At 32.1% G+C, this 13,061-nt stretch overlaps 1 protein-coding gene across 1 annotated transcript; it reads left to right on the forward strand.

Moving 5' to 3' along the window:
* The first annotated feature begins 3,658 nt into the window (after positions 1–3,658).
* LOC115963403 (stearoyl-[acyl-carrier-protein] 9-desaturase, chloroplastic) lies at positions 3,659–8,095 on the forward strand. Its single transcript, XM_031082393.1, has 3 exons — positions 3,659–3,893; positions 6,171–6,675; positions 7,175–8,095. Exons 1-3 carry the CDS (start codon positions 3,769–3,771, stop codon positions 7,733–7,735), a joined length of 1,191 nt encoding a protein of 396 aa, XP_030938253.1. The 5' UTR covers positions 3,659–3,768; the 3' UTR covers positions 7,736–8,095.
* Positions 8,096–13,061: the final 4,966 nt, after the last annotated feature.

Below are 13,061 nucleotides of genomic sequence, written 5' to 3' on the forward strand. Positions count from 1 at the left end.
TGAGTAGAGTGGAACCGTTGCAAAATCTCTCTTTTCGCTCTCGATATCTTTTCCCCCTCTCTTGATCTCTCTTTCTCTCTTGGTCTCTCTCTCTCCCCTAATCTCTCAATCTTTCTCTTTTCACCTGTTGATTTCTCACTCTCTCTCTTTCCCCCCTCTTTCCTTTCTCCTGTAGTCCCTCAAATTTCTCAAGTCACGGGCTGCTAGGGTATCGATGGTGGTGGGGATGATTTTTGATATTCAGTGGGCTAGGAATGACGTTGTTCCCCTAAGCCCTTTAGTTTCTTTTTCTTTTTCTTTTTTAATTAATGTTTTTCAATTTTTTTAAAATTAAGAAATTAAAAAAAAAAAATCCAAAAGGGCATTGTTTTGGTAAATAGACAGTAGCACTCAACAGAAAACTAACCAATGATTGAATTTACTATACTTGAAAATGAAAAAAGGTGAAACCTAGAAGGTTAATTTTACATTTTGACCTTTTGTATACTACACTTAAATGACATGCTTAAGGAGTTCTTCTCTTTTTTTCTTTTTCTTTTTTCCTTTGTAAATTCTATTGTATAATAATATTTTGGTTCAAAATAAGTAACCACCTGGATGGGAACGTATTTTAAAAGTTTGGGTAATTTTAACTATGAATAAAATTGGGGTAGGAAGTGAGATATATTTGAAAGGATTTTTTTAATTCAACCATTTTACCCCTTGATTTATGCTTTTGGGAAAATCAATTTGAACTAAACCAAAAATGAAATTTTTTTTTTCAAAATTGTGGAAAATGGGTACCAAAAAGTCATATTTTAATTATATATATATATATATATATTTTTTGATGACATTGATTTCATGTTATTACCAACTAATACCCTCTAAAGTTAATAAAGTATATTCACCTTGGATTATATTTTATATCATATTATGGATAAATTAAATGGATTAGTTTAAATACCAATGATGTGACAAAATCTAACTAAGATTTTTTTTTTCTGAGAAAAAATTTAAGATATCCATATTAAAATTAGCTCTCTTTCCTAATTATTATAGAGTGCTTATTAGGTAAAAATACAAAATTAACCCTCTAACTTTCACTGTTTTTCATTTCAGTCCTCTAACTTTCAGTTTTGACAATTCAGTCTCTAACTTTCAATTTTTGTCAATTCAAGATTCTATTACAACTCAGTTAGCGTTGCCATTAGATATGCTTGAAACAACACCGTTTTGCTCTTTTTTTTTTTTTAATTTATAAACTCGGAATTAAAATAAAATAAGAAAAGTTTGAAAAAAAAAAAACATTAAGGGAACTGACTCATAGACTTGGCCGAGATTGTTTGGCCCGACGACGTGGTTCGACCCGACGGGCTAATCCACAGGATCTTACACCTCTTTATTCCTCAATCTGTGCAAGAAGACTTCAACCGGAGAAAAAACCTACAGTCCATCTCTATTGTTTTGTAACGGAGCCTTGAATTGACAAAAATTGAATTGACAAAACTAAAAGTTAGAGGATTGAAATAAAAAACGATGAAAGTTAGAAGGTCAGTTTTGCATTTTTGTCTACTTATTATATATACTCTTTCTTCCCAAATTATTGGTCATGCTAAAAAAAAGAACATCACATTTTAAAAGAAATATCATTTATTACCTTGTCTCTTAATTAAAAATAAATAGAAATTTCTAAAATTACCCTTAACAAAGTTCTCAAAATTTTTTATCATTTGAAGTACTTATCTTTGGTAGAGACATAATAGAAAACTCACTAAATTATTAACTATTAATTTTAGAAACGGAACAAAATTTTGGGATATCCCAAAATAGAACATAGGATCGGACCAACAATTTGGAATAGTTGTCTTAGTCTTTCTACTAATACAAATAATAGAGCAAATAAAAAAATATTAAAATAAAAGTGAATTAATATCAATATTAAGTAAGAATTGTACCTCTAATATAGAATTTGATTTAGAAGCAACTAGAGTTATAGGAATGTTGGGGAGATCGTGTGCCATTAAGTAGCAAGTGCTTAGAAAATTGAATGTAATTTTTTTTCCACCAAAAGTAAACATCCAACTTTGCATTTTGTCTTCAAATAAATAAATAAATAAAAACTTTATCTCCAAACCGATTTTGAAGTAATATACAAATATTCCTCCAACCCACTACATGACAAATGATAAAATTATCCACGAATACTTTAGTCACATGACTTATTTATTAATGAATCATGTGACTTGTTTAAATAATACACGTCGATCATTTTATAAGTCACCACGAAATAAGTTTAAGAAGATTCTTCTAAATTGGTTTGAAGGAAATCTTTGTCCAATAAAAAAAGAAGCAATTTTTTTTTTTAAAATCTCTTTTTTAAAAATCAGATCATCTCGTCTAACCTTACTTGGCCTTTCAACGAGTTTTTTTGGGCAAATAATTGGATCTAAGTTCAATTTTAGCATATTTATATAGAGTTAGGCTTCTCTCTAATGCATTGATGTATTCGACCAAAGTCATACCGCTCTCTATATATATTTTATACATGTAAAAGTCTCTGCGGTCCCCGATGGATATTGGAAGTTTGGTACATCAAAAATGTACTAGGTGTAGGAGTAGTCTAGGACTATGAGTCCATTGTCCATTCTAGCCAAAAAAAAGAGTTCATTGTCCACGATTTAATGCATAGGAAGCGACAATAGTACAACATAGCAGGTAGATACTGTTACTAATTCCATGCCAAAACCCACCGAAATATAAAGAAGCTATCAATTGAGAGGAATGCGACAATAGCAGTAGCAGATGCTAATACTAGTATGCCAAAACCCACCGAAATTTAGAAAAGCCATAAATTGAGAAAATGAACCTCATATGGTTACTTCGTTACTTTCAAGGGAAAATTCATTGGTACGAGACGTAAATTCCAAATATTCTGGGTTCAATTTGCTATATTATTGGAGCATATTTGTTCTAAAAACATTTATATAAAGATAACTTTTAGTATCACCACACACTTTTAGTGCAATAGTTACTCTATAAATATAAGTGATTGTGGAGTATGGGGGCAAAGATCGGGATTCGAGTTTTTAGGAAATAATTTTACACATATATATATTTAGATTATACTAAAGTAAAATTTATATTTTGTATATAAAAAAAAATTGTGTGTTTGGTAGTATACAAAAAAATTGAATTAAAAAAAATTATTTCTTAAATTTCTTTATTTAGTGTGAAATGAATTTTTTACTAAATATTTTTTATTGAAAACGCACCAAAAAAAAATGAAATAATAATTTTCCAACTCATTTTAAAGTTATTAATTTAATATTAAAAAAAATAGAATGAGGTAATTTTATAAACAATATTTTTTTCAAAATAATTCATTTAAAAAAAATATTAATATCAAAATGAGTGTTAAATTAATTCATTATATTTTCCATACATAAGATTTTTGAAGTATTTCACAAATAGACGATGGAATATTCCTACCAAACTCCAAAAGTGAAATACCACCACTTTCTTATTTTTTTTTTTATTAAAAAAAAAAAAGAGTTCTTCTAATTTTAATTAAAAAAAAAAAAGCAATGGCATTTTAGTATTTTACTAAGATAATGACATGTATAGCTATGGCCAGCTATAAATGGCTCTTCCTTTGCCTTCCTCGCCTATATATTCCTCACACAACAAACGATTCCTTCTCTTTTTGTGGAGGAAAAACAACCGAGAGCTGAAATAAAAGGCCGAAAGGGAAAAACAGAGTGCTGAGAGAGAACCCACAAAAAAACAATGGCTCTCAAACTCAGTCTTTTCACCTCTCAACCTCCAAAGCTGCCATCTTTTGCTCTCCAGCAAAAGTCCACTCTCAGATCTCCCAAGTTCTTCATGGCTTCCACCCTCAGCTCTGCCTCTAAGTGAGTCTCTTTTTCCAGAGCCATTCATTTTTTTTTCTTTCTAGAATAATCAGTGGATCTTTGTGTTGTTTCTTGTTTTGGAGCTGTTTTTGGATCTGGGTTTTTGTTTTTACATCTTATTATTGGCCTTTGAGTGTGCAAGTGATTGATCTTTGAATTGTGTCAAATGGGTTTTCTTTTTTTATCTTCAAAGGGTTTCTATATCTTTGTCTGATATTCCTATGCTGCTTTGTTATCATGTTATGTTGTTATTTAGCTAATTCAAATTCAATAATATTGCTTTCATGTTCTAGCAGTAAGTTTTCGTTATTACCGAGGTGGAGGTACATATTTGATTAATGTCCCATTTGTTTTAATTTTATGAATGTTGTTTCTTTGTATTGGTCTTTCTCTTGCTTTATTCATTCTAGATTGAATTATTTGAGATGCTTTAAGACCAAAAAAAAAAAAAAAAAATTTATTACTTCATATTTATAGTGAGCTAATTGAGAGGTTTTGTAGCTTCAAATGCAGGGTTTTAGATCTTCTTGATGGGTCTGATTCAATTTGATGATTCAATTATGAAATGTATGCAATTTGAAATATTTCTTTATTTGTGGAAGGAATGGTTCTTGTATGTAGTTATTTCTTGGTGGTTTCTGTTGTATCTGCCTTTTCTTCTAATGTACTTGATAATTATTTTTCGGGCTAAAAAAAAGGTTAGCTTGCAACATTGATAACATTCTAATGGTGGATTATCTTGTTTGTTCTTCTTGGCGACTGCTTGGTTAGGAGAAATGAATATTGACGCAAAAAAATGCTTCTTCTTTTTTTTGTTAGTCACTATATTGTTGTACTTTCTTGAAGCCCCACAAATTCGTGATACACGTTATAAAACTTTTTTATTTTTTTATTTTTTTAGTTTTTCCCCCAAAATATTTTGGTTTGATTATGTTGGCAGTAATGGTTTTGGTTGATTTATTGAATTTTTAGTTGATCTGTGTTAATGAACGTGTCATTTTTTTATATCTAATTTCTTTTTGGTGGAATGTGTTAGAAACTTACAGCCTACAATAAACAAATTATATACCTAAAATTGAAGTCTTCCCCTGATTAGTGGTTTTAGTTTTGGAAGAGTATATTCTGAGAATTTGAGATTTTTTTTTCCAACATGTATTGGTTTTATTTGATGAATGCATGATTGTCCACCTGTTGTTTTCTCATGTTTTTGGCAGTGTTACTGGTTTTGTCTACGTGTGGAAGCTTTCTTGATGCATATCTGTACCTGTCCACTGTCTGGTTTTAATGGCTCTTTTTTTCTTTTGCCCTGGTAGTTCTACTAAGTTAACCTTTTCACTGTGGGCTACCCAAAATGACTTGATGTATTGATTTTGCATGGTCTGCTTTACTGAGACATTCAACCTTTCTCACAAAAAAAAAAAAAAAAACATTTTAGTGTGGGCTTGTATTGCTTTAGCCCATGGTCTGTTAGCCCTGCCCAAAATATCTCTTTGGGATTTTCAATATGAACCCTGCAACTTACATGCCTTTTGGTTTAATCTTATTTATATTTTCTAAATTTTCTTTGGATTTGCTTATTTGAATTGGTGATCCTATACTTTGTGCACTGGTTCTTTGTCCCTGCACTCACAGCCCTCTTGACTTCCATTATAGGTTGCAGCTGTAACCTGTAGGTCACATTATTTATAATGAAGGATGATATTTTCATCATGTTTGTATGTGTTGAGATAATGTTGTCACTTTTAAATGGTTCTCGGACTTAAAAATTCATTATTTTTCATTTCACCTATTGGTTTTTCTTTGTTGGTGTTAATAATATTTATCTATTTTATGACATGGTACTATTACTTGTGGCTTAAAATGTTTCCTACGTGATTGCTTTCCAATTGGTTGGTGGTTTAATATGATATTGTGAATTTTCATTCGTTATTCTTTAAGATCTTGTAGTGTGATTTAGTCTCTGAATCTATGGGCTTTTACACCCATTAGAAAACTTAACCTCATATGATTAACAAAATCTGAGGACACATCCTCCTTAGTTCTTGTACTGTTTTCATATAGTGGGGAGAAAGGAGGGTTGGGGATGTTGGAGAGGTAGCCATAGACTTGATCTCCTTAATGATCTTCTCCTTTAAATAAGTTGCATATAATTAGTTGCATGTGTGCTTCTTTCGGGCATTGTGAACTGTTGCCATATGATGGGCAGAACCTGAATTATATTTTTTTTTCTAAGTAGGTGCTAGGACAATCTAATGCCACATTCTTCATTTATTGCAGGGAGGTTGAGAATCTCAAGAAGCCCTTTACGCCTCCTCGGGAGGTGCATGTTCAAGTCACCCACTCCATGCCACCACAAAAGATTGAAATATTTAAATCTATGGAGAATTGGGCTGAACAGAACATTTTGGTTCACCTGAAGCCAGTTGAGAAGTGTTGGCAACCACAGGATTTTCTACCAGATCCTGCCTCTGATGGATTTCATGATCAAGTTAAGGAACTACGGGAGAGGGCAAAGGAAATTCCAGATGATTACTTTGTTGCTTTAGTTGGAGATATGATTACAGAAGAAGCTCTTCCCACTTATCAAACTATGCTTAATACCTTAGATGGAGTTCGGGATGAAACAGGTGCCAGCCCTACTTCTTGGGGAATTTGGACTAGGGCATGGACTGCTGAGGAGAACAGGCATGGGGACCTACTCAATAAGTATCTCTACCTGACTGGACGAGTAGACATGCGACAAATTGAGAAGACAATTCAGTATTTGATTGGGTCAGGAATGGTGAGATCCTTGCCACATAATTAATGAGACTTTTCTTAAATCTTCTTTGCATGTGCATGCATGCACCCCACGCATAATCCACATGTAGACTTGCTGAAATCATTTTCACATGTACTGGTGTACTATTTGATTAAGGCTTCATACACAAACAAACATGCACATTTGGAAAGCTAAATACGATCAATCACTTCATGTCTGTTACTGGTTTGGTACTCCAACTGCTGGAGGGTTGTGACTATTATTAATTGCATTTTTTTTTTCAAGCACTGGTTCCATTATTTGCCTGTTAACATCATGTTTTTGAACCAAAATACAAATCCTTTGTACAGGTCAAATTATTTTCTCCAAAATGTTTGCTTTTGTGATTGGATGTTACCAAAAAAATTAGTAATTGATCTAGTTGTCTTAATAGTTTTTTTTTTCTCTTTAACTCTTTTCTTAAGTCCATGACAATTCCTTTGATCCTTAACTTTAATTTTCTCTATATCTTTTTTGATAGGATCCCCGAACTGAAAATAGTCCCTACCTTGGTTTCATCTATACTTCATTCCAAGAAAGGGCAACCTTTATCTCCCATGGGAACACAGCCAGGCATGCCAAGGAACATGGAGACTCAAAATTGGCACAAATATGCGGCACAATTGCTGCAGATGAGAAGCGCCATGAAACTGCCTACACCAAGATAGTGGAAAAGCTATTTGAGATTGATCCTGATGGAACTGTCATGGCATTTGCCGACATGATGAGGAAGAAGATCTCCATGCCAGCCCACTTGATGTATGATGGCCGTGATGATAACCTTTTTGAGCACTTCTCTGCTGTTGCACAACGGCTGGGTGTCTACACTGCCAGGGACTATGCCGATATATTGGAGTTTTTGGTGGGCAGATGGAATGTGGAAAAAATGACTGGACTTTCGGCTGAGGGGCGGAAAGCACAGGATTATGTTTGTAGGTTACCTCCAAGAATCAGAAGGCTAGAGGAAAGAGCTCAAGAAAGGGCCAAGGAGGCACCCACTGTTCCATTCAGTTGGCTTTTTGATAGAGAAGTGAAGCTCTAAATGCATTATGGAATAAAAAAAAGGTTTACTCCCCAGCAAATACCTTCTCACTAAATCATAAATAGAGGTAGAAGTTTTCAAGTTGCATTTTGTTTCCCTATTATATTCTTCCCTCCTAGTGTGGAGAGAATTTGTTGGGGGAGTGACTCTGGCTGTAGATACAGTTGTTTCTTGTGTGGTGTCATTAGATATATGCAGAGAAGGGCAGCTGTAGTTTTAATGTTGTGTTCTTTTCAGTGTTATGTCTTCTATGAGTCTCTGTTCCTCCATAGTTTTTAGTTTGTTCCGAGTGTAAGAAAACAATCTTCATGGCAATTTTGATGATGATGGAAATCTCAAGTACTGCTTTAAGTTGTCCTATTTTTTTGCCTCATTATGACTGACATTCGTATGATATATGCCCAATTTAATTCATTAGCCTTTCTGTGAAGAACAATCTATATGAAATCCGCAGAGGCCATAGGGCCATTGAAAATATATGGTACTATGTAACAAGTCAGATTAATCAATCTTTTTTATTTTGCACCCCCCCCCAAAAAAAAAAAAAATCTTTATGGTATTGAATATTTATTGAACCTGCCATTGTATTTAAGAACAACCTGAATGGATAACCTTAGTAATTGACATAGTACTGTGACATTTAAAACGAATAAAATTATATGAGGACTCTTGTCTCGGTCTCCGATCACTCACACTATGGTATACCCTTCTTCAAGCTAAAGGTTTATCAGGCAAGGGTGAGAGGTGTATCGATGTACATCCCACCTGCACGAATTTGCTCAATCTCACATCAGAGAGAGACGCCTTTCACTCTTGCTTTATAAGCCTTTGGCCTAAAGAAAGGTGTACCGTATTGTGTGTGAACCTTATCCATCCCAAAGCGAACAATACCTAATTAGGAGCCGAGAAGAAAGTTCTCACAAACATGAATCTGACATGAATAGGATTTAATTTAATATGAATTAGAGGGGGAAAAATGCAAAAAATGAAATGTGATTTCATTTTGCAAAAACTTGTCCCGCAATAATTTTATCATGATCCTCAAGTGAAATGACATCTTGATCATGCAAGTCAGCTTTAAACATATGATGGACTCAAAACTGGCATCTGCAACATAAATAATGTATAGAATCAAACACGAATGGTTCTTCATTTTAATTATTATAATCTTTCGTTAAAAAAAGAAAAAAAAAAAGAAAAAAACTCAGACCAAACCATGCTTTAGAGGGTTTGATAATGACTTACAAGACAAGGAACAACCAAATAAACCAAACTTGTCAACCGAAAAAATGCTGGGTCATTTTTTAATTACTAGTTATTGGAATAAAATAAATGGCAATTAGTGTTTCCCCAATAACGAACTGTTAGGTCAGTTTTCAACTTCTTGCGGTATAGAAAATGACAGAAAATGAAGTACAGATGTACAGCTACAGTTTCTTAAGTATGAATAGGCTTGGGACAAAAGATGTCAATATCGGGTTGTTTGGTTACAAAATTATGACTACGCTTGGGAACAGCTGAGCTGGATGTTTTAAAACGCCCACCTGATTAGATGCGCGTTAATGTAAGTTTACATCATTTGAAATGGCATAACCATATAAACGTCCTTAATTAAATTCAATTATGTTTTTTTTTTAGAAAAAAATTCAATCATGTGATTATATTGATTAACAAGCGATAATTTTTCTTACAAAAAGACAATGTCTTTTACATTGCATTGATATTATTGAATTTAATTAGTGACCTTAAAGTAGAACATTTAATAAACAGTACTTTTTTTTAGTTTTTCACCAATGAAATAATGAGTTGTGTTACCCTAATATTCAAATGCTAGGCCAGTTTGCAATTCCAAAATTCCTTAACACAAGACAACTATGGACCAATCCAGCCAATCAAGAGTCTAGTAGGTCTACTTAGTTATAGTATGATCAAAGGTGACCCCAAGTTTTGGTGCTAGTTTGATGGCAAAGTCTATATAGGCTACTTATTTAGTAGGCCAAAATCCAAATATTTGATACTCAACATCCGTTTATTCATTATAGTCTTGACTCCACACCTCTCTCTCTCTCTCTCTCTCTCTTCAATTTGGTGCATATTTTTGAGAAAGTAAAACTAATTAGATTTAATTCAATATTATAATTTATAGGTCATGTTAACAAGTATCCTTAGATAAGTTTTAATACTATTTTTATGAAAAATATAAAAAATTATTAAAAAATTAATTTTTTTTTATCATTTTCCTATAAAATGTTTCTATAAATAGTTTTTAAATCAATACTTTTAAGACATTCGTCAATATTTTTTATTGTTTATATCAATTCATTTAATATTATTTGACTTTTCTTTGTATAGTCTGTTTAAGTTGGTGTATATTTTGAGGAAGATAGAAATTCTAGATTTAAAGCCACCCAATTATTTTAGCTTGACTCCCTACACTGACTTTAAAAGTTGGTGCAAATTTTGGGGAAAGGTAGAAATCGTTGTCGGAATTTATAAGTTTAATGAGCTGCTTTTTATTGGTTCCATTTGTCGGTGGACACTAAAGTCTATAGTGTCTCACTCATAAATAGGAACGAATTTTAGTAGCAATGTTGCCAAAAACATGAGCCACGACTTGTAGCATTGAAGTCATTCCCACCACAAAACCATTAGCCCACCAACTCGACCAATCTAGCCCAAGCAAGCGTGTTTCTTTGGGTTGGTTTGGTTTTTAAAAATGTTTAAAATTTATGGATTTGGTTTCGAATTTGGGATTTTTCACAAACCAGAGAAACCAAACTAATCCATATATTTTTCGATAATCAAAAAAATATAAAATCATAAAATATAATTTAGACCACATAAATGAATTTGAAATATTATTAAATTTGAAATACTTGCAAAAAAATACAAACTTTGAAATGTAAGATTTGGGCATTAATTATAGAATTAAAGGTTACAAGGTGATGAAAGAGAATGAAAGAAGTATTAGTTCCTGAAGAAAAGTTACAAGAGATAGTTAAAGATATATGTGGTGGTGCCTTCTTTTGAAGTGAAATTTATTTCTTTTATTACATTTTAATTTTGACAGGATCGCTCTAAGTTTGTTTTTTTTTTTTTTGATTGACTTTTTTGATTTTAAATGTTATCATTTAGTCTATTAGGTTAATTTATTGGTTTTTTGAACACTTCATCTTAAAAAAATATTACGTTTATAACATTTTCATAACAAATCATAAGTAATTAGTTGTTATTATTAGTTCTAATTTAAACCGACCTCTAAAATTAATTTTTTATCCCACCAATAACAAGCTATAACATCCCACTACAACTTATAATTAATTTTTTGAAATTAATTTCTGAATGTACATTTTACTTTCCTATATTTTCTAATCTTGGTATTTAAAATTTGACAATCCCACAACGACTTGTAGCATTGAAGTTCCTCGCACCACGACTTGTAGCATCTGAGATTTGTCCAATCTTGGTATTTAAAATTTGATTTCTTGCTTTTACCTTGAGAATGGAAATGGATTCACTTTGTATTTCTCCGTACTATGCAATCATTTAAAAAATTGTGAAGGATTCTAAAAATGTCTTTTCCTTGTGCCTATATTTTAACGTTTTGGGCCTTTTGGCACAAATGTTTCAAAATGTTTATACATTTGTATCTCTCTATAAAAAAATAAAAAATAAAAAATAGAAAGTTTAGCTGCTTGTATTTGACAAAACGACTTAGGAAGGATTTAAACGGCATGTTTCGATTTATATGAAACGTAATTATTTTTTTATCCTTAAAAAGTAGTGAAGTCTTAGGTGTTGCTGGCAATTTTTTTTTGTCTTTTACACTTTAATTTGCAACCACCACACCACTGCTTCTTCTTATTTCTTTGTTGACTTTTTGTTCAGCCAGCAACTTTGTTGATAGACATAAACACAAGACACCGGTAGGGATAGAGATAAGGAAAAAGAAAGAAAATTCGTAAATTTGTAACTTTTTTTGGGCTTAAATCTTAATTAATTGGTATGAGATTTACAAACAATATGGAAATTGATTATGAATTTTGGTTTTTGGAGCTTATGAGTGTTGAGGGTTTGTATTGAAGATTTTGTTATGAATTTGAGATTTCAAAATTTATGGGTCTGGGATATGCTGATTTACAAAATGTTTATTTTTGTTTCATTTATCATGAATCATAGCCTTACCTGATTGACATGGTTAATGTGATGTTAATTGAGAATTTAATCAAAACCTTTAATTTTCAAGTTTCCTACACCTTCAGATTCTTTTATTTCAACTTTTAAAAAACAAATGTTCTAGTAATATATATATTTTTAGGTGAAATAAATCCTGAAATCTTTACAACAATGATTATTGCTAAGGGTTTTATGACCTCTCTCTAAATATCATTGTATTTACTATTTAGAACCTTTTTGTCTATAATTTGGAATTCTTTTTGGTTAGTTTTTGGTGGGCGATTTTATTTATATAAGTTTTGGTCAAATATTTTGTAGCATTAGTATCCTCAGATATTTTTCTAATCTATCTCAAGAAGATAGAGGAAGAAGGTTGATGTGAAAATCCAACTCAAAAGAATGACTATGTATTCTTTTCATTTGAATAATGGAAACATGTCCTCCACATGATAGATTACATTTGTCTCATGCTCTAGCCCTACAATTCTATCCTTAGAGGACACCAATACTTCGGTCGTAAATTCATTTTCCTCTCTCAATGTCCTCAACTAACTCTGTTACCTTGTATTGCTTTTAATTATCTTCTATTAGCTTCTAATTAAAGTCAGTCTAGATATAATTGTAGTATCGTTTATTATGAACCTTTTTTGAATTTTGATAATGCTTGTCACGTGCAATGCCTCAAAACTAGTATTATTAAAGGTAACAGTACAGATGCTCAAATGGATAATCTTTCATTCAAAATGATCCGATATGTGACTAAAGATACAAGGTCCAAATACTTGTAATGGTTTGGGCTCAAACTGACAATACAAATCCCCCACTAAAGGATTTGTATGGTTTGGTTTAATTATTCTCCAGGCCGATATAGAGAAATCCCCCAGAACCCAACCAATCTAGCCCTTTGCCTCATCATTGGAATGATGATGGGTCATGTGATCGTGTGTTTTGGTGATGATTTCTGAGCTGTCATTCAGTATGTTTTGCTAGGAGAATATATCCCGTTTAGATATGAGGTGTAAGTATATAAGCATGGCAAAAAATGACGCAAAGTTGGCTAGAAGTAGTGTGCTTTGGAATATATTGAAGCACAGCCAAATAAATTATTTCTGTTTGATCAGATGCCAGGCAAATGGGGGGGTACCCGCCT

The sequence above is a fragment of the Quercus lobata genome, chromosome 10, assembly GCF_001633185.2.
Source record: "Quercus lobata isolate SW786 chromosome 10, ValleyOak3.0 Primary Assembly, whole genome shotgun sequence".
In the NCBI taxonomy this organism is placed as follows: domain Eukaryota; kingdom Viridiplantae; phylum Streptophyta; class Magnoliopsida; order Fagales; family Fagaceae; genus Quercus; species Quercus lobata.

What these genes read in the sequence shown, in the direction of transcription:
- LOC115963403 (XM_031082393.1), top strand. Translation starts at nt 3,769, where the DNA reads ATGGCTCTCAAACTCAGTCTTTTCACCTCTCAACCTCCAAAGCTGCCA. An exon ending in ACCCTCAGCTCTGCCTCTAA is followed by an intron (nt 3,894 to 6,170) that starts GTGAGTCTCTTT and finishes CATTTATTGCAG; the next exon opens with GGAGGTTGAGAATCTCAAGA. An exon ending in ATTTGATTGGGTCAGGAATG is followed by an intron (nt 6,676 to 7,174) that starts GTGAGATCCTTG and finishes CTTTTTTGATAG; the next exon opens with GATCCCCGAACTGAAAATAG.